This window comes from Solea senegalensis, linkage group LG11 (assembly GCF_019176455.1).
Source record: "Solea senegalensis isolate Sse05_10M linkage group LG11, IFAPA_SoseM_1, whole genome shotgun sequence".
Classification (NCBI taxonomy): Eukaryota; Metazoa; Chordata; class Actinopteri; order Pleuronectiformes; family Soleidae; genus Solea; species Solea senegalensis.
The window spans coordinates 752,021-773,105 of NC_058031.1; the positions used below are offsets into that span (position 1 = coordinate 752,021).

General features: G+C 43.1%; 2 protein-coding genes across 4 annotated transcripts; both read right to left on the reverse strand.

The window, feature by feature from the left end:
- Nucleotides 1-845: 845 nt before the first annotated feature.
- Nucleotides 846-13,365, reverse strand: ap4b1 (adaptor related protein complex 4 subunit beta 1). 2 transcript variants are annotated; one of them, XM_044037745.1, is made up of 15 exons: nucleotides 13,323-13,364; nucleotides 13,159-13,245; nucleotides 12,624-12,752; nucleotides 11,735-11,959; nucleotides 11,154-11,284; nucleotides 10,597-10,744; nucleotides 10,200-10,485; nucleotides 9,779-9,877; nucleotides 9,254-9,365; nucleotides 7,958-8,041; nucleotides 7,763-7,866; nucleotides 6,891-7,098; nucleotides 6,313-6,627; nucleotides 4,339-4,464; nucleotides 846-2,382 (listed from the first exon to the last, which is right to left on the reverse strand). In XM_044037745.1, exons 3-15 carry the CDS (start codon nucleotides 12,734-12,736, stop codon nucleotides 1,868-1,870), a joined length of 2,466 nt encoding a protein of 821 aa, XP_043893680.1. In that variant the 5' UTR covers nucleotides 12,737-12,752; nucleotides 13,159-13,245; nucleotides 13,323-13,364; the 3' UTR covers nucleotides 846-1,867. The 2 variants fall into 2 exon arrangements, with proteins under 2 accessions (XP_043893680.1, XP_043893679.1); XM_044037744.1 differs by having other exon boundaries at nucleotides 13,159-13,365.
- On the reverse strand, nucleotides 6,867-20,405 carry sephs3 (selenophosphate synthetase 3). 2 transcript variants are annotated; one of them, XR_006361276.1, is made up of 9 exons: nucleotides 20,026-20,405; nucleotides 18,984-19,087; nucleotides 18,769-18,876; nucleotides 18,528-18,682; nucleotides 17,163-17,253; nucleotides 16,962-17,061; nucleotides 16,194-16,406; nucleotides 14,812-15,115; nucleotides 6,867-6,890 (listed from the first exon to the last, which is right to left on the reverse strand). XR_006361276.1 is itself a non-coding variant. In XM_044037747.1 (8 exons), the coding sequence occupies exons 1-8, from the start codon at nucleotides 20,300-20,302 to the stop codon at nucleotides 14,862-14,864; spliced, it is 1,302 nt and encodes a 433-aa protein (XP_043893682.1). In that variant the 5' UTR covers nucleotides 20,303-20,405; the 3' UTR covers nucleotides 14,060-14,861. The 2 variants fall into 2 exon arrangements, 1 of the variants encoding a protein (XP_043893682.1); XM_044037747.1 differs by lacking the exon at nucleotides 6,867-6,890 and having other exon boundaries at nucleotides 14,060-15,115.
- Between the last annotated feature and the right edge of the window lie 680 nt (nucleotides 20,406-21,085).

Below are 21,085 nucleotides of genomic sequence, written 5' to 3' on the forward strand. Positions count from 1 at the left end.
CAAGAGCCTGACCTTACCCATCACAACTGAGTGCCTAACCCTCAAAACCAGGTGTTTTTAGGGGTGTAAGAATGTCCTCACTTTCCCAAAATGTCCTCACTTCCTTGAGTATATTCGTTATGTTGGTCCTCACAATGAGACACACACATCAGAAGAGCCATTTTTGACCCCTTATCACCCAAATATGACGACTCTGGAGCCACAAAAACCTATTTGAACACATATTATGAAGAGGAACATCATGTCATACGTTTCATATTAGACAGATAGATAGATGTTTCACCTACTTCAACAAAGTTAAGGAAAAACGTCACTATTATCAGTTTGTGTGTATGTGTTGACATGTTGTTTCTCACTGTACAGAAATCAAAAACAAAACATAAAAATGAAAAAAAAAGATTATCCATGTGGATGTGTGTGGAAAACTCCTCCCTGCATCTTGTTTATAGGAAACAGCCTTATCTCTCACTCCCGCAGAGACATGACTCCTCCTCTTATCACACCACCATCAAACCAAGCAGGAAGTGACTTACTTGTGGCTGGAGAGCGAGCAAGGAGCAAACGGAGAAGTGAAGACGCTCTTGGTCTTCTGTGGTTTCCTGTACAGTCATACTGAGGAGACACATCCTGAAGATGCTGTGTTGGTGGAAAAGACAGGTATAAAACAAAAACCATATCATCTTTGAGTAAGGACAGACACCGTCTCTTCAGGTTTCCAGTAAGCTGTCAGCCAACAACGCAGATGTTCTGCAGTCATGTCCTCTCGCGACGCTTAAATTCAAACGCCTTTTTTCATTTTAGGCCATGGTGAATCCCTTGGGGCTAAAAACTACTAGAAGACCATGTAAACAGTTATTTTAAGCACAGAGCATATCTTTATGGTATTGAGGGCAAATCTTTTCTTCAAAACCATAATTCTGAAGACATTTTAACTGATTCTTACAACTTTTGAAGTCTTCTTGAGGGTCACTGCTTGGTTTTAGGTCAGATTCATAAGCCTTGTTCCCACCAAGCGGAACAGTTGGGTTCAGTTCAGTAAGTAACGCAATTGTCTTTGTGTTTCCATTGTGAAAAGTTGAGAAGAAAAAAACCCCTGTCTAAAACCAAATAATCAATTAATTTAGTAATCATAATCACCAAAGTGAGCTTGGTGGAAACGAGGCCATACTTCCCGAGTCTGCTACGGTTTGTGTGAAAAAGTAACCTGTTCGTCATGACATTTACGAGGGTCTTTGAATGCCTCTTGTTAGCCGCATGTCTCAGCTCAACACACTGTGAACCCTGGTTTCACTTGCACTGGAGTTGAGGATATTCTACAACATAATGTTGGCTTGAACTGCTCGCTCCTACATGCAGTGGTGATAGTGTTGCTGCATGACTCATTTTTGGGTTCGCTTGAGTTATGCTAAAGACATTCCACCTCATCCAAGAGACGTCTTCAGTTCCGACTAACCTGTCAGAAACCTGTTTGTCTAAGTTGAACAATGCAGAGCTGAACCTGTTCAGAGGTGGGTTGCTGGTGGTTTCACCCAAGTTTTTGGAGAAGCCTTTTGGACGAGGGGTGAAACGACTTCAACTTAACTCGAGCAAGTCCAGTCGCCTTCAGCCAACCCCAGAAGATGCAGATGAAGAAGATGAAGAAGAAGACTATGACCTGGATGACTGAGAACCTTCACTGGCAGAAGTGAGGCATTTTGACCGTATTTTCTTGCTTTTCTTATCCAAACTATGTCAAAGTAAGTCACCTGCCAAGTTTGACCAGCTGGACAGTTAACTTGAGGACAGATGTTCCTTCCATTTATAGATCAATACAACTATATCAATCAACTCAAAAAGACAGGTGTGTGTGTGTGTGTTTAATGCATATTTAGGCTCTCTCTGAGGACAGTGTGTGCAGTACAGTGGTAAGAATGGAGAGAAATGCTTTCAGGGCTTTTCCATCTCTTGGTTGCTGCTTAAGAGTCACTTTAACTTCATCCTGTTCTCCTTGAGGTCTCGGCCCGTCAGCTGCAGCCTCCTCTTCCCCTTCTGTCTGCTCATCTTCCCTGCTCTTCACCGCCACATCTCCATCACCCGGGCCTCTGTTTATTGCACTCCTCTGATTTCCCTCTCCGGAGTAGAGTAGCTCCCCCAGTATGAGCGTGCTGCTGCTGCTGCTGCTGCTGCTGCTGCTGGGTGTGTCAGCGGGGTTTGCATGCTGAGTGTGAGTGTACAGGTAGACCCTCCAGGGCAGCTTGTGCGGCGACGTGAAGGCCAGCATCTGGATGTTAACCAGCTGCATCGCAGCCTGAAGGCTTTGTGTGGAACAGTGAAGTATCTCAGGGCATCGGACGCGTTCTTCCATGCACAAATAATCCTCCTCCTCTTCTGTCTTCACAGAATCTAGACACAAAAAAATCATGGAGTTAAAGGAGACATATTATACCCTATTTTTTTATTTTTTTTATTCCCCCATTAAAATAGTCTCCTGGTGTCCTAATGAACATGTCAGTGACATGCTTTGGTCAAAATACCATAAGGATGAAGCACCATGGCAGTTCAATAACCCTGCTAAACTCCCTTTATATGCAAATGAGGCACAGGCAAACAAACACCCACTTCTTCCAGGGGGGTTTCTGATTTGTCCTTTTTACAGCGCTCACTCGCTCAGCTCCTGTTCCCTCCCCTCATTCCTCTCCCCCTCCCTCCACTAGTTCTCTGATAATATCAACATGGGAGCATGCGTCACAGGAAGAGACGTCCTACATAAGGATGGAGCCGAACACTGTCCAACTGTAAATCAGTTAAAAACACTTAGGGACAGCACCACTGATCCACCGCTGATCGCTGCATAAACAGCTGCTGTATGTGACTGTATCAGACTGAGTGTGTGCTCCGGTCATGGAGGACGTACTGAACAAATACGTTTAATTAGGACGTGTCAGAATGGTCAGTTATGACCTCTGTGTGACCTTTTCTTAACAATGTGTGTGTTTGTACGTCGCTGACTAAATACTGATGTGAAGTGGTGCGAAAACACAAACACACGTTTGCTGACTTTATCATCGGCACATTAGCTTCATATATAAAATCCTCTGTAAAACACTGTGCTCCACTGTGCAGCCACCAACAGCACACTTGTCCCTCCGCGTTGACATAATACCGCTCTTCCTCCCTCGCCTGCACTCTCGCAGGGACAAGGTGGAGCTAAGGTGAAGCTAAAGTGGAGCTAAGGTGGAGCTCTCCAAGTAAACTTACTGGTGGGCGGTAACATTCGCGGTGAAATGTGCATGCTGCCGTCATAAGCGCAGGGAATTCAACATGGAGTGTTTTATGGCCTATACTTACACTAAGAGGAACCACGAAAACATGACTGAGTATTCTTTTTCCACACTTTGGCGACTGGTAGGGCCTCCAGAGACCCAAATATAAGTATTGTACTGGTTAAAAAGTAAGTTGATTTTGCATAATATGTCCCCTTTAATGACCCCTTCAATGACCCCCATCTGTGTAGGTCATTGAATCAGTAGTAAGTGGACTTGTTGTAGATTTAGATTTCCGTACAGTCAGAAAGGGTTTGCCTCCTCAGGAACGACCCCTGACCTTGGATTTTTAACTCTTTGGAGCAACCTCACATACTCCAAGTTCAGGATTCCCCTTCCACTTTTATTGCATTTGTTTGTTTTTTACATAGTAATGTTTCATTGTTATGTAGAGCCATGTAGAGCTTTGGTATTGCACACAGCGTTTAGACCGAGAGACATTTGCATTTCCCAACATCTTATCTTGGAACACAGTGAAATCAGGTGTGATGTCACTCCCACATTTCCAATGCAAATAGAACGTTGCATCACTTAATGACTTTTGGATCAGGAATGAAGTCAAGGTCAAGAAACACTGGGAATGCTTACAGGTCCACTGTTATTATTGAAATAGAGTTTAGGAATACTGAATGATATTTTATTCAGTGGAATAGGACAAAGTAGATGTGGTCACTTTAAGGGACTCCATAGAGAAAATCAGCAATTTTAAGTCCTGGCAAACAGGAGTTGTTGATCCACTGCTGCCCTCGTCATTAAGTTTAAAGGTGTTATTTTGTGACTTTGGTGTTTCAAACGCTACGCTGGGATTTATCTGCGTGGCACAAACTCACCACATGAGGCAGAGGTAAACCAGCAGCTCATGTGTCCCCCTAAAAGCTAAAATCCATGATTTTCTCTCAGGACTTTAGTGCAGGACAGTTTCCGGACAGGGAAGGTTGATTAATGGAGCGATAAAGCAAGATATATGTAAGATACAGTAGACAGAAGCAGGTGCAATTAGGATACAGAGAAAAGACTAAATGAGACCCACAGTTACCTTGCTCGGAAAGCACATGAGGTCGCTGCAGCCACAGGCGCTCAAACTCTGCTGGGCTGAGAGCTGGGGAGAGGGACAAGCTGAGAGGAACCACAGGGCTGGGAGGCAGGACATCAGGGTCTGAACCTGGAGAGGACGAGGCAGCATGGAGAGGGAAGAGAGGGAGGATGAGTATCTAACAATCGATGTGGACAGAGAGTGAAGATGGGTGACTTACTTCCTTAAGTTCAGCTCAATTTATATTGAAAACCAGATGTTGCATTTGACTACAGCGAAACAAACAAACAATGAATGGCTTGACCACAGTCAAAGCCTGTCTGTGCCTGCACAGGAGTATCTCCCTATGTCTCAAACTTAAAACAAAGCATACAATGCTGCCGCTGCTGCTGCTGCTGCTGCTGCTGCAGCTGCAGGTGTGGCCTGAGCTTTGTTTGCTTCAGTTATCTCCGTGGTGATTATCATACCACAACCTAATGTAAATAATACATTCATGTTCCAGTCATAGCGAGAAGTTTCAACACTGCGTTTGCTATTGTTAGGCTGTGAAGGATCACAGCCTCAGGTTTAGTTAAACCACACACGACCTCTCCCTCTTAAACTCTTCACAACTTACCCTATTAGGTACTTTAGGTGCACATACTTAACTGGCAGTAATTGAATAGTTGTACACATGTACAGTATAGAGAAGAAAGGTGAAAGGTGTTGCCATTGGCATTAAGTAACTTTGAACCTGGCATGGCTGCTGGGGTTTTCCTCATACAACCATCCAGTGAACTCTGGGAGAAAATGTCAAAGGTCAGAGGTCAGTTTCACGACAGAAAGGCAACACTAACTCAACGAACCATTCATTGCAACCAAGAATGAAGCAGATGAGCTACAACCACAGGAGACCACACTGGGTGACACTAGTGCTGCCACTTTATTAAGTGTCCTCTGTACCTAATAAAGCGGCCAGTGAATGTGCGTAATATACTCTAACCCATCCCCATCACAGCTGCAGTCTGTTGAGCAGCTTGTGGCTAAGTGGGCTTATAGCAGGAGGGTATAGCATATCACAGTATATTAATGCCATATTGTTGAGCGGACACAAGCACGCTTTGTACACATATTGTGTTTTGCATGTGTCTTCTTTGTTTTGCTCAGGTGAGCTACATCATCTCCAGCATAATAGTCATTAGAATGTGGGTGAACACGAGGAAGTAGTGATGAATGACTAATGTCAGCAGGCTCAGCCGCTCTAACAACAAACCCCAGCTTTACAACAGAACAGACACGGTCACACAGTCTGAATCTGCCTCTATCCTCACGCTGCACACACGAGCGATTATGCCCGATCAGTCCTCACACTAAAGTAGTACCTATAAACTTAAATATAGTGAAAAAATGAAGCCTAACTCCATTTAATGATCATTTTTGAGAAATGCTGCGTTTCATTTAGATGTGGAGACGTGGCTGAGAGTGACGTCCAGAGAGAGACCTCCTCTACACAGATGTCTACAGATAAAAATTAAACAGGAATATGTGTACGAGGTATTTACAGTGAAACAAATACGACAGAAGTACGATTACTACTACCACTATACTATAAAAGAAAAGAAAAACAGAGCTGGACCCATTCATTGTTTAAGGTATATCAGGTTTATTTGACTTGTAAGTTGTGTTTTAGTGTACTGTCAAGTGTAGTTTTATCATACTTATAGTTTTATATTTATCATTTGACAAGTGTTATTGTGTGTAACGGCAGTTTAGCGTGTCGTTGTTATGCATTTACATTTGAATGTGTTCATTTTAGCACGTAGTTCTGTGTTGTAGTGTAGTTTTAAACATGTATATACAGTACATTGTTATACTATTCATGTAAAAGACCAACTAGGTACAATCAGTACCAAACTAGCAATAGCTATAAACTACTGTATTGTCCCTATTTAAATAAAATCGCTCTGGAAATAACCGTACTAACCTCTCCTCACTCACCTGAATGCACCGTCTCGTCCTGGCCACAGTTCAGCGTGTCGGACAGGTCAGTGTTAGGCTTGCGGTCAAAGGTCACGTGCTCAGGGCTCCCTCTGCTGGTCGACTCTGTCTCTACGGCGACCTGCTTGAGAGGCGCCAGCGTGTTGAAGCTGCACGCCCACTGGCCGACGGGCTCCGCGGGGCGGCCAATCAGAACGCCCAGGGAAGGGTCCGACCTCCGACCCTGCAGGACCTTCCGTGTCTCTTCTATCCCACAGTGCAACAGTCGGTAGTAGAGGAGGGCCTGGTCACGTACAGACATGTTTGTTTCCTCTTCTGGAAGAAACAAACAAAGAAGAGATTAATATTTGAGGTATTGTTATTGAGGTATGATAACAATGACACACAGTCTGGTTTCCATGACGACAGAGGACATTATAATAAATCCCGTTCATTTCCTGTAGACTTACTCTCTTATTCTAACCTGATTTACCTCATTTACATTATGGGGGACCAGAATGTGACTGTATGTGTAAACAGATTTCGGTCTCCACAATATTAGTAACACCTGGAACACACACACACACACACACACACACCTATGCAGTAGTGAAGCAGTCTTCCGAGCATGTCCTGCGTCTCAGCAGGCCGACACAACAACACCCTGACTGTGGCCGTCAGCAGCTCCATCTTCACTCCCAGAGAAGTCTCGCTCCTCACTCCGTCGATGAACACCTCCAACGTGTAGGGGGCGCTGGAGACTCGCTCCCCATACACGCCAAGCAACCACAGCAGCGCCTGCCTGCCCTGTTACACAGGAGGAGGAGGAGGAGAATGGTGAGATAGTCATGATAATAGACAAAAAAACAACACTAACCATGAAAAAACATTGGTCTTTAAAGTGAAACTAATTTTGATTCCCACCCCTACTATTTAGTAAGTAAGTAAGTAAAGCTTTATTTATATAGCACTTTTAAAAACAGCAATTTACAAAGTGCTTTTACATACAGAATAAAAATGCACAGAAAGGAAGAAAACAATGTGATGTGCCTAATCGTGTCGTGCCGAGGCGAGGCGAGGCGAGGCGAGGCGAGCCGGTGTAAATACGCCATAAGTAAATAAAAACTCTAGTCATTACTGTGGCCTGATGTCGTCAATTATCTCAGAGACCATGGCTTAAATGCCTGCCTTATCTGCTTAATGCTGCTGCTGCTGCTGCTGCTTCACCCCTGAAAATGACACAATGAAGGCAGTGTCTGCGGCATTTCCTCCACTTTCAAACAACAATCCCCCAAAGCTCTTCGATGATGATGACTGGTATTATTTACTAATGGCGGTGATGACAACGGAAGGCCCAGTTTTTCCAGCACATGTGATGCACTCATGTGACCACAGACAGACAGACAGACAGACAGACAGAGAGACATGTGTTTTTTGTGGGTGTGTGAATGTTTGCAGGGCGTGTCCTGACCTGGCTGTCCTGCAGCGTCTCCTCACAGCCCTCCACGGCCAAGCACACCGTGTCGCTGCATTGTGGACACACCCAGACCAGATCCCGCATTGTCTGCACCACAGCTGACGGACAAACAGTTTGGGGGGGCGTGAGGTGAGTGACGAGACGTGACGAGTGCGTGTGAATGTTGGCCGGAAGGAAACTGGGTCGTACCTGAAGTGATGTGGTCCTGTTTGAGTCCCAGGAGTCCGGTCAGGATCTCCAGACATCTGTCGCTGTAGCTGCGTCCGATGCGACCTGCAGTCATGTCCACACGAGATAACACTGTTATTGTTGAAGATACACATTGTTGGACTTTTTGTTTTTAGTCTTTTCAGTTGTGAAATTAACACCAAATGTTTCATACTCATGTCGCAGCAGATTTGCACATTTTCTTCATTGTGCAAAATAAACAAACATAAATAACAGTTGGAGCGCGAGCAAGCACTGAAGTCACCGAGTCTGCTGATATTAGACGATATTTATATACTTTTTTTACTCTACTTTGTTTGTACAATATTGTTAACTCACGATACATCACGGTACATGTCAGTCAAAAGGAGACCTCTGCGTCACCTGTGCTCGTCTTTGATGGTCATTGTATTGTATTGTAGCCATTCACAGCAGACTAAATTACACTATGTAACATTTAGCGAATAAGTCCAGGACATTTTTCAGGTTGTGTAGTAAGTTTATATCTATGAGACCATGTGAACAAACGCAAACTTGAATTCAAAAGTGATATTTTGTAGTTTGTCTCTCAGTCACTCATTCTGCGTCTCCTGTGTACACTGTGATGGACGTATATGTACAGCACAGTGAGGGAAAGTACAGTTTTGCATGTCTGTGCACGTCTGTGCCATGTGCGGTGTTTGGGTCCATATGATGCCGTCTGACACGAGCACAGACGTGAAAAGTCCTTTGTTGCCAATCACTCTCTGGTTATTGTTCAACAGGTCCAACGGGAACAACGATGACTCTGCGTTACCGAGGGAAATATATGAAGATAGAGAGAGGGACAGGTGGCGTCACAGTGGAAACGTGTTATCTGACTCGCGCTTGGAGTAGCAATGGTTCCTTAAACTGTTTGAACACGACACATCCTCTCAGATCTGCAGAGTCATGGAGAAAGCAGCCGTTTGTTTTTATGTTCCTCACACCTGGAAAACACTTCCTCAACACGTCTGACGTCTGCTTTTACAGTAGAATCTGGTCATAAACTGCTTTGCATGCCAGAGTTTTAAATAATGTGCATTGTTTCAAAGGCAAAGCGCTGAGACGAGGCATCTCCATCTTCTCTTTGCTCTGATTTGAAGCTGTTTTATAGCAGTTTGAACTGCAAAGGTAAAAACTACTTTACAGCTTCAATTTTGTTCTGTGAAGCACTTTGGTCTGTGAATAGACGGTGAAGATAAAAGCCTGGTTGTGTTAGACAACCACATAATAACATGATTGTGTGTGTGTGTTTACCTATGGCTGAGATGGCAGCCTGGGAAGTGTCCGTGTTGACGTCAGTGCAGTATCCTTTCAGCTCGTCCAGTATCATCGCTACATTGTCGTCATTCACCAGCTCCATCAGCACCTGCAAACAGGTGAATGTTGAATTTAAAAACACACAGAGACAGATAACCGATCAAAGCAGCACTCATTATTGTTTATTCTTTTTCATTGAAATGTTTAGATGACAGTGTTTAGTTTCATGATTATAAAAAAAAACTGAATATAATTGACACAAATACTTGTGTTATTATCTGTTATCATTCAACATTTATATTTATAAAAGAACACTGGGACAAATATAAGGGCTGAGAAAACCCACATAAGCCTGTACTGCAGTAACCTGCCTCTGTTTAGTCTGCATGAGCAGAAACACAGTAACTTTCTACAAAAATAAATCACCAAACCTGCAAAAACGTACGAGAACTGTTCTGTGGGATGTTTGGTTTCATCTTTTAAACTGATGACACAAAACACTGAGTCAAAAAGCCAAATGACCTGCATCTTCCTTTGCTTGATGTAGGCTGGTTCAGCATAGCCACAGAAGAAACGCTTGTAGTGTGCCCCCATCAGGCCGGGCAGAGAACGCAACAGCAACTAGAAGAGGAAAAGAGGAAAAGGTCAACGGGTGAATGAACGATGACACACACACACACACACACACACACACACACACACACAGACACACACAGTTAACGTCTAACCCTAACTTTAACCTAACCACAATTCATTTCTTAACCAGTTCCTCAGAAATGAGATTCTGCCTCATTAGGACAAGGTTTTAGTCTCCATGAGGACGGACTGGTCCTGATAAGACCAGTGTTTATGCCAGAGAATACAAACACACACTTTCTAAAACCATGTACTCAAGTAAAAGAAAGTATATCACAAATCTTCATCAACTCGACCAGTCACTGACCTGAATGTGGCAGATGGCAGCAAACATCATCTCTCTGGACGCGCTCCCACAGGTGGCCAGCAGGGGGGCCCGCACTCGCTCCAGGGCGGCCAGCGTGACGGTGGGTAGAGCGGGGCAGAGGCTCAGGAAGAGGCTGAGCGTGGCGGCCATGACCGGAGGGTGAGGACTGACCAGGGAAGCGTCCAACAGGGACAGGATGTCGAAGAGCTCGTCCTCTGACTGAGGCCGGTAGCGCTGGAGGATTCTCAGCACCTCACACTGACCCCAGATGTCACACTCCTTCAGCCTGGGAGGAGAAACACACACAGGAAAGTTCATCTTTCTTCATCTTTTTGGTTTTTCTCTCCCTCCACCTTTGCATTGACTTTACATACACATATACAGACTGTGGGCCGACCTGTTGAGGAGGTGATGGGCGATGGGTTTGTTTATAGCGACTCCTCCCTCCTCCTTCAGAATCTCATCCAGAGCTCGGAGGCAGTTGACCATCACCACCGGGTCTGTGTCCCTCAGCAGACTGTACAGCTCATTCACCACCGCAGCATCTGTAACACACACACACACACACACGATCACGCACACACACACACACACACGCACGCACGCATGCACAGCAGCTGTTAAATGGCCCCTTTATTGCCATTTTACATATTTAACCAGAGCCATTATTGAAATGTTTGCATGTATTCACAGATGCTGTGTTTTCATGTTGTGAACTTGCTACAGTCACAGTTTAAAGCAGCAGAGGCAGTGAGTGATGTATGAAAGATTGAATACAACTTAGTAACATACAGTGATGATGTGTCAAGGGGCTTTATTTTAATGAGCTGAACTGACTACTGATCTATTTCTGCTGCTTTAAGAAGAACAAAAATGTACATGGTTCAAAATGCTTGTACTCTTTATTAACTGTAGGTGTTTACAGTTGAGTTGAACTCGTCACAGAGTATCTACCTATGTCAGAGTGAGTTTGGAGATTGTATAGTTTGGCCCAGCCGAGGACAGCGACTCGCCGCACGCAGGCGGCTCTGTCTCTCAGTCCTGCCGTCAGAGGCTGCTCCACATACTCCACCAGACTGGGTAACCTGTGTGGGGCACAGACAACAACAGACGGTTGTTCACCTGCACGTTAACCCAAATGTCTAATCAGCCAATCGCAAAACAGTAACATAATGCATTTGCTGCTAAAGATAAGAACGATAAGACGAGCTGCTGAAGCTCAAACTAAGGAATCAGAAAGAGGAGGAAAGGTGGTTTAGGTTAAGGGAAAACTATCTTTTTGATGCCAGAGGTCAGAGGAGAATGACAGGACTGATCTGAGATGATAAAAAAGATAAAAGTAACTTAAAAATAACCACTTGTTATGACCAAGGTTTGCAGAAGACATCACTGAACAATCAAACACCTTAGATCTTGTACTAGATGGACAACAGCAGCAACAGACCACACCAGGTTAGGTGTTATGTGTACCTAATAAAGTGGCCAAAGATTATGATTTGTACTTTGTGCTGAGGCCGATGTTTGTATGACGTCACCTGAGGTTTGTCATGTTCCTCAGAGCCAGGCTGCGGACCATGGGGTTTGGATCCTGACAGTCTTTCCTCAGCGTGTTGATGACGAGCAGAGACAGCTCTGGGTTCAGAGTGGCGTAGGAACACAGGAAGACGTAGACCAGTTTCTTCTGGACTACATCTACCGTGGCACACGCTTTGACCATTTCACTGAACAGGCTGGACACATCCACGCCCTGAGACATCGCTCTGAGACACAGGAAGGCAGGGAGATAAAGAGGTGTAGGTGTGTTTAACAAAATGAAAACTAGACCAAAGCACAGAAAAGACAGGGAGGAAGTGACATCATTATTCTACTTTATATCTATGAAAAAACCCAGACATGGTCTCAGGCTGAACAGTGTTTATGTTAAGGTGTCAGAAAGAAGAGAACCAGACTCCACTGTTAAACCGAGAGTCAAATAAGCTGTGGACATTACTACAAATAGTTTACATGACTGAAATACAGTCCACCATTCACTTTGCTAGTAAAGAGCTCAAATGAAGCATGTTCTTTTTGTTTTATTACTGAGGGAAATGTCAATAGTTTTGCAGGTATTTGAACAAAAACAAATCCCTGACAGTATCTGATAGAAAACATCCAAAGCTTCACCTCTGCTGACATGTTTTAATATTCTTATTTATGTGTATAAAGACTAAACTGAGCATCTTAAATATGTAACAGTTTCCTCTTTAAAGCAAAGCAACAGTAATAAATAATAAAGTCATATTTTGGCAGGACAGATGTTTCATATCAGCAGATGCTCCTTGTGAAGGCCAAACTATAGGTGTTGTTGCCTCTTTATATAGTTCAAACACACTTATACACGTACATGTTCCACTGTGTGTGTGTGTGTGTGTGTGTGTGACCAACCTGATGACTTTGAGGATGGTGTTTCTGTATCGCAGCAGGTCAGACTGGACATTGGGGTTGGTCAGAGCTCTCCTCAGCTCCCTCACCGTGTCCTCACTGCCCAGATAAGGCATGATGACCACAGACAGCCTGCACACGAAGACAGACAGTGTATATATAATAATAAATAATAATAGGACTTTTCTTACAATAGGAAAATAAAATAAGTCAGGCTTTTATCATAATTATAATGAATATACTTGAGTAAGTCGGGCTTTTAGCACAATTACAACACACCTGTGGAGAGTAAGTCAGGCTTTTATCACAGTTACACACACTACAAGTCAGGCTTTTATCATAATTATAATGAATATACTTGAGTAAGTCGGGCTTTTATCCCAAGTATAACCACTAGAACACAGTCAAGCTCTTATCATAAATATGAGACAGCAGTGGGAGAAACGCTACACTTATTCGAGCTTTATCGTAAATTATTAAGTCGGGCTTTTAACACAACGTTTTATTGTGGACAATATAACGGATCAGTGGCTTTTACCTTCTACATCAGAGTCAACGCTGAAGTCGTGTGTCCGTCGCGTAAATGTTACATTTCACTTGCTATAGTTCACCATTCTTCACACATCTGTAAGTTAATAATGTAAAAATGATCTTTAAAAATGTCAAACAGGTAAACTCAGAATGACTCGATTGTTTACACACCGCAACACTTCCGCTTTTCTTCTTCTTCTTCTTCTTCTTCTTCCTCCTCCATCAGTGTCAATTTTTACGTGTACGCTACCCTCTGCTGGTTGGAAGAGGAATTACACACAGCTGCCATTCAGCATCGCAGCAGTTCTGTAAACTTTCATGTACAAAGTCACTGTCTCACATTATGGACAATATACAAATATGTAATTTGATTATATTATTGATTTAAATCAAATAAAATGCTGATTTCGGGCTTATTAAGAGAAGCTTAAAATGAGAGGGTTGATATGTAATTATTTTCATTTTAAAAACATCACAGGGCTTCACATTTTCAGTAATGACATTTGATCAACATTGAGACTCCTATTTGTGATTATTTACTTACTACAGAGACCAAAAATAGGCAAAAAAAAGACCCCACGTCACCAGTTTATTGCCAAAGGTTTTGCTATTGCTACAGGTTTTTAAAAACTAAATGGTACTGGGTAAGTTTATGCTACAATAAATACACTTTAGGTTTAGGTTCTTTTAGGTACAGGCTGAAACTAACCATATACGATGAATCTGTTGACCATTTCCTGAATCATTTGGTCTATAAAATGCCTGCAATATTAATTATTACATTTCAACGATTCCTTTGTTATACGGAGCAAAGAAACCAGAAAAATATTCACATTTAACAAGATTAAAACTCAAAGAGAGCACATTTTTATCACTTCAAATAATCATGATAATCAAGTGTTTCAGTCTGAGTTGATGATGGTTTTTATTTATTGTGAAAAGGGAAAAATATACAAATGCAGCTTCAAACCGCCAACATGTCCCGGACCCCGATCCAGACACAGAACATCCGCTCCACCTCTCCCCACTGGCCGGGGTTTAAAAGGCGGAGCTTCATAAATAAGGAAAAAGGGGCGGAGGGACTTGTGGTTCACGGCCAATCAGCTGACACAGACATTCAGACACTCCGAGCGCCACCCAGTGGCTCCGATGGAAGCTGCTCAAGCCTTCCTCGGAGCTGCGCGGGGCAGAGCCGGGTACCGAAGACCGACGATGTTTGTTTGTTTGTTTGTTTGCTTGTTTTCTGCATGATACATTCATCAACATAAGACACATTCACATCATCCACTTCTCCAAAAACAGTCAAGAAAACTTCTGCTCCACTTTCACACAGTACAGCGACCTGCGTCACATCATGACAACACACACACACTGAATTTAGCAAGATCCAGAATCTTATTTCCTTTCTTTTTTTTGCAATCAGATAAATTATTTGAAATCACAAATCACATGTGATTGAAAGGAGAAAGGGGAAGTTAGAAAAAAAAAACGCACAACACCCTGATTGAGATCTGAAAACAGTTTAAAGTTCTTTTTCCCACTCCCGTAGCTCCAGAGTCTGTCGTCCATTTCTTCTCCCACTGAAGAACAAGACAGCGATCGGTGTGTTTTCAGCAGTTTGACTGAAGAGGGGGACGAGATGGACAGCATCATCTCTCACACACACACACACACACACACACACACACACTGTCATAGTAGTGGCAGTGTCTATGACAGATTGGGGCTGGGATCAGCCGGGCTGCTGGAGCTGTTGTCCTGATTAGCCGCCTGGCTCCCTCGTGGCGGCACCTCGATAATGCGCGGCTTATCGATGATGCGAGCGCGCCGGTCGCCTTTCTCCACGATTCCAATTATCCACGCACCGCCCGCCACTCCGGGGCCCCCAGGTCCGGAGCTGTGGCTCTTCATCTCCGAGCAGAACTTGGCCGCCTGCTCTCTAGGCAGACATACCAGCAGTCCACCTGGAGGGACGGAGACGACGAGGGATCAGGGGACAGAATTCACTGGTAATACTATACTATTCTTGCTTAGACACCTAACCCTCTAAATGTCTGCCTGGACCTTTGTTTTTTTGCTTATTTTAACCATAAAAAGGACCAGAGAATGTCCTGTAACTAAGTGCTTTTGGCCACTTTTCCAGAATAACTTCCAATTCACTGCATGTTAAAATACGGTTTTAAATTTACAATTTAAAGGTTTCTTTAGAAGAACACTGCAGTCTTAGTGAACTACAGATTTGAACAGTGTCTCTTTGTCTCTGGCTTCCTGAGACAGCGCGAGTGAAATCAGCGCAATAACCTCAGCTCTCAGAAACCGTCGGAATCTTTCGTAACTACAGTAACGCAAAGTGCGTTTGTGCCAACGTGTCGTCATCGAAACGCTCGGTTTAAAAGTTTCAAAACTCCAACGCAGAACAGAGAAATGTGCACGGTTCCCACACCTTGGTTGACATCAAATTCAAGAACTTTCCAGGACCAATTCTCCCAAATTCAAGGACTGAACGTGCCCACACAGCTTAAGATGGGAGGGCAACTTGTAAGAGCTGCTTTTATTGATTTGCAGCACGCTCTGCATCTGGACATGTGATTGTCCTTGGGATCTGGGTTTGAGTCAGTTTTTATCATTTCTGGGTTCACAGCATGTTGAGCTAACAGGAGGTGATTGAAGATGCATTCAAGAAACCTTGTATATGCCCATCCTGAGTTAGGGCACATATTTTAGAGCAAGTTTGGTGTCAATTAAGCAAGAAAAATTGTGAAGGAGTTTCATGATGGTGTACAATTAAAAAAAACATAGTCAAATCAAAAACATGGAAATATAGATAAACACCAAAAAACCCAATCCCATCTAATAAAAGGGACTTCTGGTTGGTGTTTTAAAATATGAAACCCAGCCAACTAAGACCCTCAGGCACAGAGAAGAGTCTGTATTTTGGTCTTATGATGGATGCTGGAGGATCTCAGTGATCAGGCGGCTGAGAGCAGGTTATAAATATAAGCACGTTGGATTTCACAGACATATGTAAGACAATGTACATACCAGACGTTTCTGCTGAGGTTCCCTGGATCAGGTTGAACAGGTTCCCACAGGCTTTACTGACAGCAGCCATCTTGGCGATGATTGGTAGGTTGTGGATGACAAAGGAGACCTCGCTCTGTTGCTGCTGTGCCAGGTTGTTGGCGTGTCCCAACAACCCGAAACCCGTCACGTCTGTTGCGGCGTGGGCCTGGAACTTGTGCATTAGACCTGCCGCTGGAGACGCAGACATGAAAACAACGTGGAACAAATGTAGACAAATACAGGTGCAGGCCGAGTGGGAGGCGGACCATTTAACTTTACCACATGTTCATGTGAGACACACTTCAAAACAAAAGTTCAAGACTTTGAAGTGAGGTTGCACGGGTTACTGAGACGGTTAATAGTGAGCTGTGAGCGGGGCGCCCCCTGCTTTACCTTTGTGTAACTGGTAACTTTGGTAACTTTGTGTCACTTCAATAAATCCAAAGAAAGGTTTTAAAACAGAAGTCTCAACTCCCGTGTGCTGCGAGGTCAAATCTGTGATTTTCTCTGTGGGCTTTGGTGCAGAGCAACAAACCTCAGTTCCCCGTCAGAAAAGTGAAGAACACATTCTATCGTAGGCGTTAGGTTCCTACTTTAGTCACTACAGACTAGGATAAAAATGAATAGGGGCCAAAATACCTTTATGAATTACTGTGATATAATTTGAAGCTTTCATCATCCACAAGCAGCTCTAACATCTCAGCTGTAAATGAAATGATAAACACATGTGCAGAGCATCCAGTTCACCTGTGCGGTTTAGTGATGCCATGGAGAACATGGCTTCCTGATAGGCCTCCTTTACGTCCTCTTTGGTGACAACTAGCTTGATCTTGTTCCACCTTTCAGGCTTTTTGAGACATACATGAAAACAGGGACAGAGAAGGAGAACGTCAGTATCTACATGAGGAGGAGGAGGAGGAGGACAGTGCGTTACTGTGAACAGCCGACCTGATCGAGCCACTGGTGAGCGTTCACAGCCACCTGTGTACCCAGAGGTTTAGTGAGGACCAAGACATCACCTGGCACGGCACCGTCTGGCCTGGAAAAACAAACAAACAAACAAACAAACAAACAAACATGAACTTGTGTTATTATCCTATTATGTTGAATATTCTTTAACATATTGTATGAAATGAGTATTTTACTGCAGTCAAACTCTATGAATGTCAATGAATAAAGAGGTGTAGTCCTGTATTTGTTATGCAACACTGAAACTGTGGTGAAACCTGATCGTTTTCACCATTTATGTTGTTATGAAACATGAGTGGTTTGTGGTAAAAACAGGTGAGAAATCAATTCCCAATTTCAGCTGCTGAAATCGTGAGTCATGACCACACTCATGTGTCCAGTATGGCCCCAAAAAAATCACTAATATGACTGCATGAATGTCACCACGGGGTCATTTTATGCAGCATGTTATTCGTCTGTATTTCCTGAACCTCTAGAGACATAAGATTGAAAACAAATGGCACCAGTTAAAATACAAATGCTCCATTAAAACGTGGCAGTTACCAGTGATTTATGGTTTTAGCTGCATTTTAGGGTAAGCCCTAATGTAAACAGATTAATAATTAATCCATCTAATCCATCCAATCCATCCGTCTCAACACTCTGGCACTGCCACTAATAGCCAGACTTGGTCTGGATCCAGACCCCGATGCCATCCTATCTGGACTCAAGTCTGCCTATTAGTGGCCTGAAATTTAGACAGTGCCAGTGTTGATGAAAGGACGGATTAACAAGCGATTTTTGTTTTGTTACGATTTCCCATCATCAATTAATCTGTCTATTATTTTCTTGATTAATCCAGTACTTGTTTGGTCCATTAAATGTCAGAAAATGACCTGAAAATGATGATGTTCTAGAAGGTCTTATTTTGTCCACAAACAAAGAAATCATCAAAAATTAAATTTTTTTTGACGATTTATTTGTTTTATGGAGCAAGAAAATCTAGAAAATAGTCCCATTTAAGAAGCTCAAATATCAGATATCAAAATAGCTGACAAATAATTGTTGCAGCTGAAGTTTACACAGCACATTATGTGGGCTTGTCTTCCCATAACGTTAATTATATTTATTTATTTATATAGTGCTGCTTTTCTAGTCTTGAGGACTGCTCCAAGACTAGCTGGGCAGGGAATCAAACCCACAGCGTTCCAGTTCCTCAACTGAGTCACCATCGCCACAACTTATGACATGTTGTATGGTTAGGATGAGGTTTAGGACAGTAGTAGTTGTGGTTAGAGTAAGAAATGACAGTAAATCAATGTAATGTCCTCTGAAGTCATGGTATCCTGTGTGTGTGAGACTCACATGATGAAGTCGTTAGGCTTGCAGACGACTGATGCTACTCCCCCTACTATGATCCAGGGGTTGATCACCGTCTGTCCCCCTGTCACAGACGTCCCCCCCTCCTCTGCTGCATCGCGGAACCCTTGAATCACCAGCGGCATCACCTTCTCACGGTCCTGAGGGACGACAAGAGACCCAGAGAAGTGGAGTCAATATCTAAAATAAAAGTCAACACGTTGAACAAACACAGCGCACACTTTACCTTCTCATTCATCTTCTGGCTGACGCTCAGCAGCATCAGCATGTTGTCACACTCTGTGATGCCCATGGAGTAGAGGTCACTGAGCACGTTGGCACACGCTATCTTGCCCTGAGAGACAGGCGGCCAGGACGCAGAGAGACAGACAGAGGTAAATGATTATGTATAAAAAGACTTTGCACATCAATGGTGATGCATTGAGGTGAACAGTCACTGACCATCATGTAAGGATCATCCACCAGTGGGTAGAAGAAGTCTGTGGTCTGGACCAGTGAAAGTCCTCCATGTCTCAGGGGAATAACACAGCAGTCCATGCCTACACCTGCAAACATGAACACCAGAGGTCACTAGATGGTGACCCACTATCCAGACTCTGTCCCTTTGAAGACAACCTTTTTGAGACAGCTCATTAGACTGGAACCAATTCTGAAGTATCATATGGTCATTTTTGGTATCAGTAGATATTCAAAAAAAGTCACATTAAGGGAGCGGTCTCAAACTTGTGGCCGTCTAAGCAATTTCACGCGACCCACCCACTTAGTATTATTGAGGTATGTATGCATGTTATTAAATTTAAATATGATTTCATAGTGAGCAATACATCATTCCTTATCAAAACAAAACACTATTTTGAACTCCTGTGAAATAGAATCACAAATATTGATATTATGACGTCAGGATGGAATATGATGATATAATTTAAACTGAAAAAGTTCACTCCTGACCAGACTACGTCCCTGATTAGCATTTTTTATATATAAAAGTAATAATTAAACAATAATAAAAAGTAATAGTATGAAGCAGAAACAAAAGCAACAATAAAGAAATAAAGACAGATGAGTGTCTGTTAGTCTTTCATCAGTCTTCAGCTGTACACAAATTAACTAAGTGCAGAGTCTTCACTCGAGCTCGTGACCACTCATTTACAAGAATAAAAGCCACTGGGTCACGAACACGACCTTTGACCCCAAAGCACCATCAAATGATTTCTGCTGAATCATGCTTACACCCTAGTAATTGAACAACTCACAGAGCGAACAAGCTATTAACTGTTATAAACATCTACTGTGTAGCTTATAGCCTAGTTCGTATGGCATGTAGTTCATATGTTGACATATTTAACATTTTAAAAACAAATAAAATTGCGTTTGTTCTCGCGGTACAAGCTGTCAACCTGTCAAATAAGCGGCAATTACTTCACACAAGCTAGCGTGCTTAGCCGCTAGCTATCGGGACCTAAACGGCTAACTGTTCTCTTACCGAGTCGAGGGCCGGACAACTGTTGGCCGAAGTCCGGTGCTTGGTCTCCGGCCTTCTCCGTCGCGTCGCCCCGGTCCGGCTCCAGTCCCGCCAGGAGTTTGAGCAGAGCCTCCTGCGGGACTTTGCAGCCTCATCCCTTCAGGTCCGAAAACGACGTGAGACGGAACCCGCGCTCCAGGCCGTGCTCCTCGGGTTTAAACGGTTTGTATCCAAGGGGGAAACACGCCTCGGTTCTCTCAGCCTCAGCCGAGGGAGGCGGGGGAGTCGAGCCTGACATGGTGCCTGGAGACAGAGACCACCGCGAAACGGTGACCGGTCAATACAGACGCGGGGGATGAATGGAGCGCGTGTCCAACAAGACTCTGGTTAAGTTAGCAACGAGTTAAACCACATGACTTCCTGTTTTCACAATAAAAAAAAAACAAAAAAAAAACTGAAAAACAACTTTAATGCAGCATTTCAGTCAATTAATACAGTTAATATACCCAAATGTATCTAAATGTGCTAAATATATAATAAGCACATTTTAACCCAAATCATTATTATTAATAGAATAATAATATAATTTACACCATCCCTATATTTAGACTTGTCATTACTATTTATTACTATTACTATTATGATGATGATGATGATGAATAAATAATTCTTGCCATAAGATGGCTATTTTTTTTTTTTATCTTTGTTTAGCACGCGTGTCTTGAACTCACATGACCTGGGGGTCGTGGGAGATATGAGCATAACATTGGATCACAATAATATAACAATATTCATGACACGTGTTTATTATGGTATGTAGCAGCACATAGTTGATAAAAAGAACATTTTTAAGATGCAACATTAATCTCTAAATAACAAAAACAGACTAATGGAAATAACTAATGATTACATTACATTGAAATGATGAAATTGTAACGAGCTTGAGTAACACTGTATTTTGAAAAACGGAAGTTGGGCAGTGGAGCAACCTGTGTCGTTATTTCATAAAGAAGGCTGACATTTCGTCACAGTGAAATCCTAACTGTCAGTTACACATTTATCCAAAAGTAATTAGCCATTG

Excerpts from the sequence above, each read along its gene's own strand:
- ap4b1 (XM_044037744.1), bottom strand. The coding sequence starts at position 12,736 with ATGCCTTATCTGGGCAGTGAGGACACGGTGAGGGAGCTGAGGAGAGCT. Across the intron at positions 10,745-11,153 it reads CCAAACTCACTCTGACATAG|ATGCTGCGGTGGTGAATGAG; the intron begins GTAGATACTCTG and ends TGTGTGTTACAG. Across the intron at positions 6,628-6,890 it reads ACTGCTTCACTACTGCATAG|AAGAGGAAACAAACATGTCT; the intron begins GTGTGTGTGTGT and ends TGTTTCTTCCAG.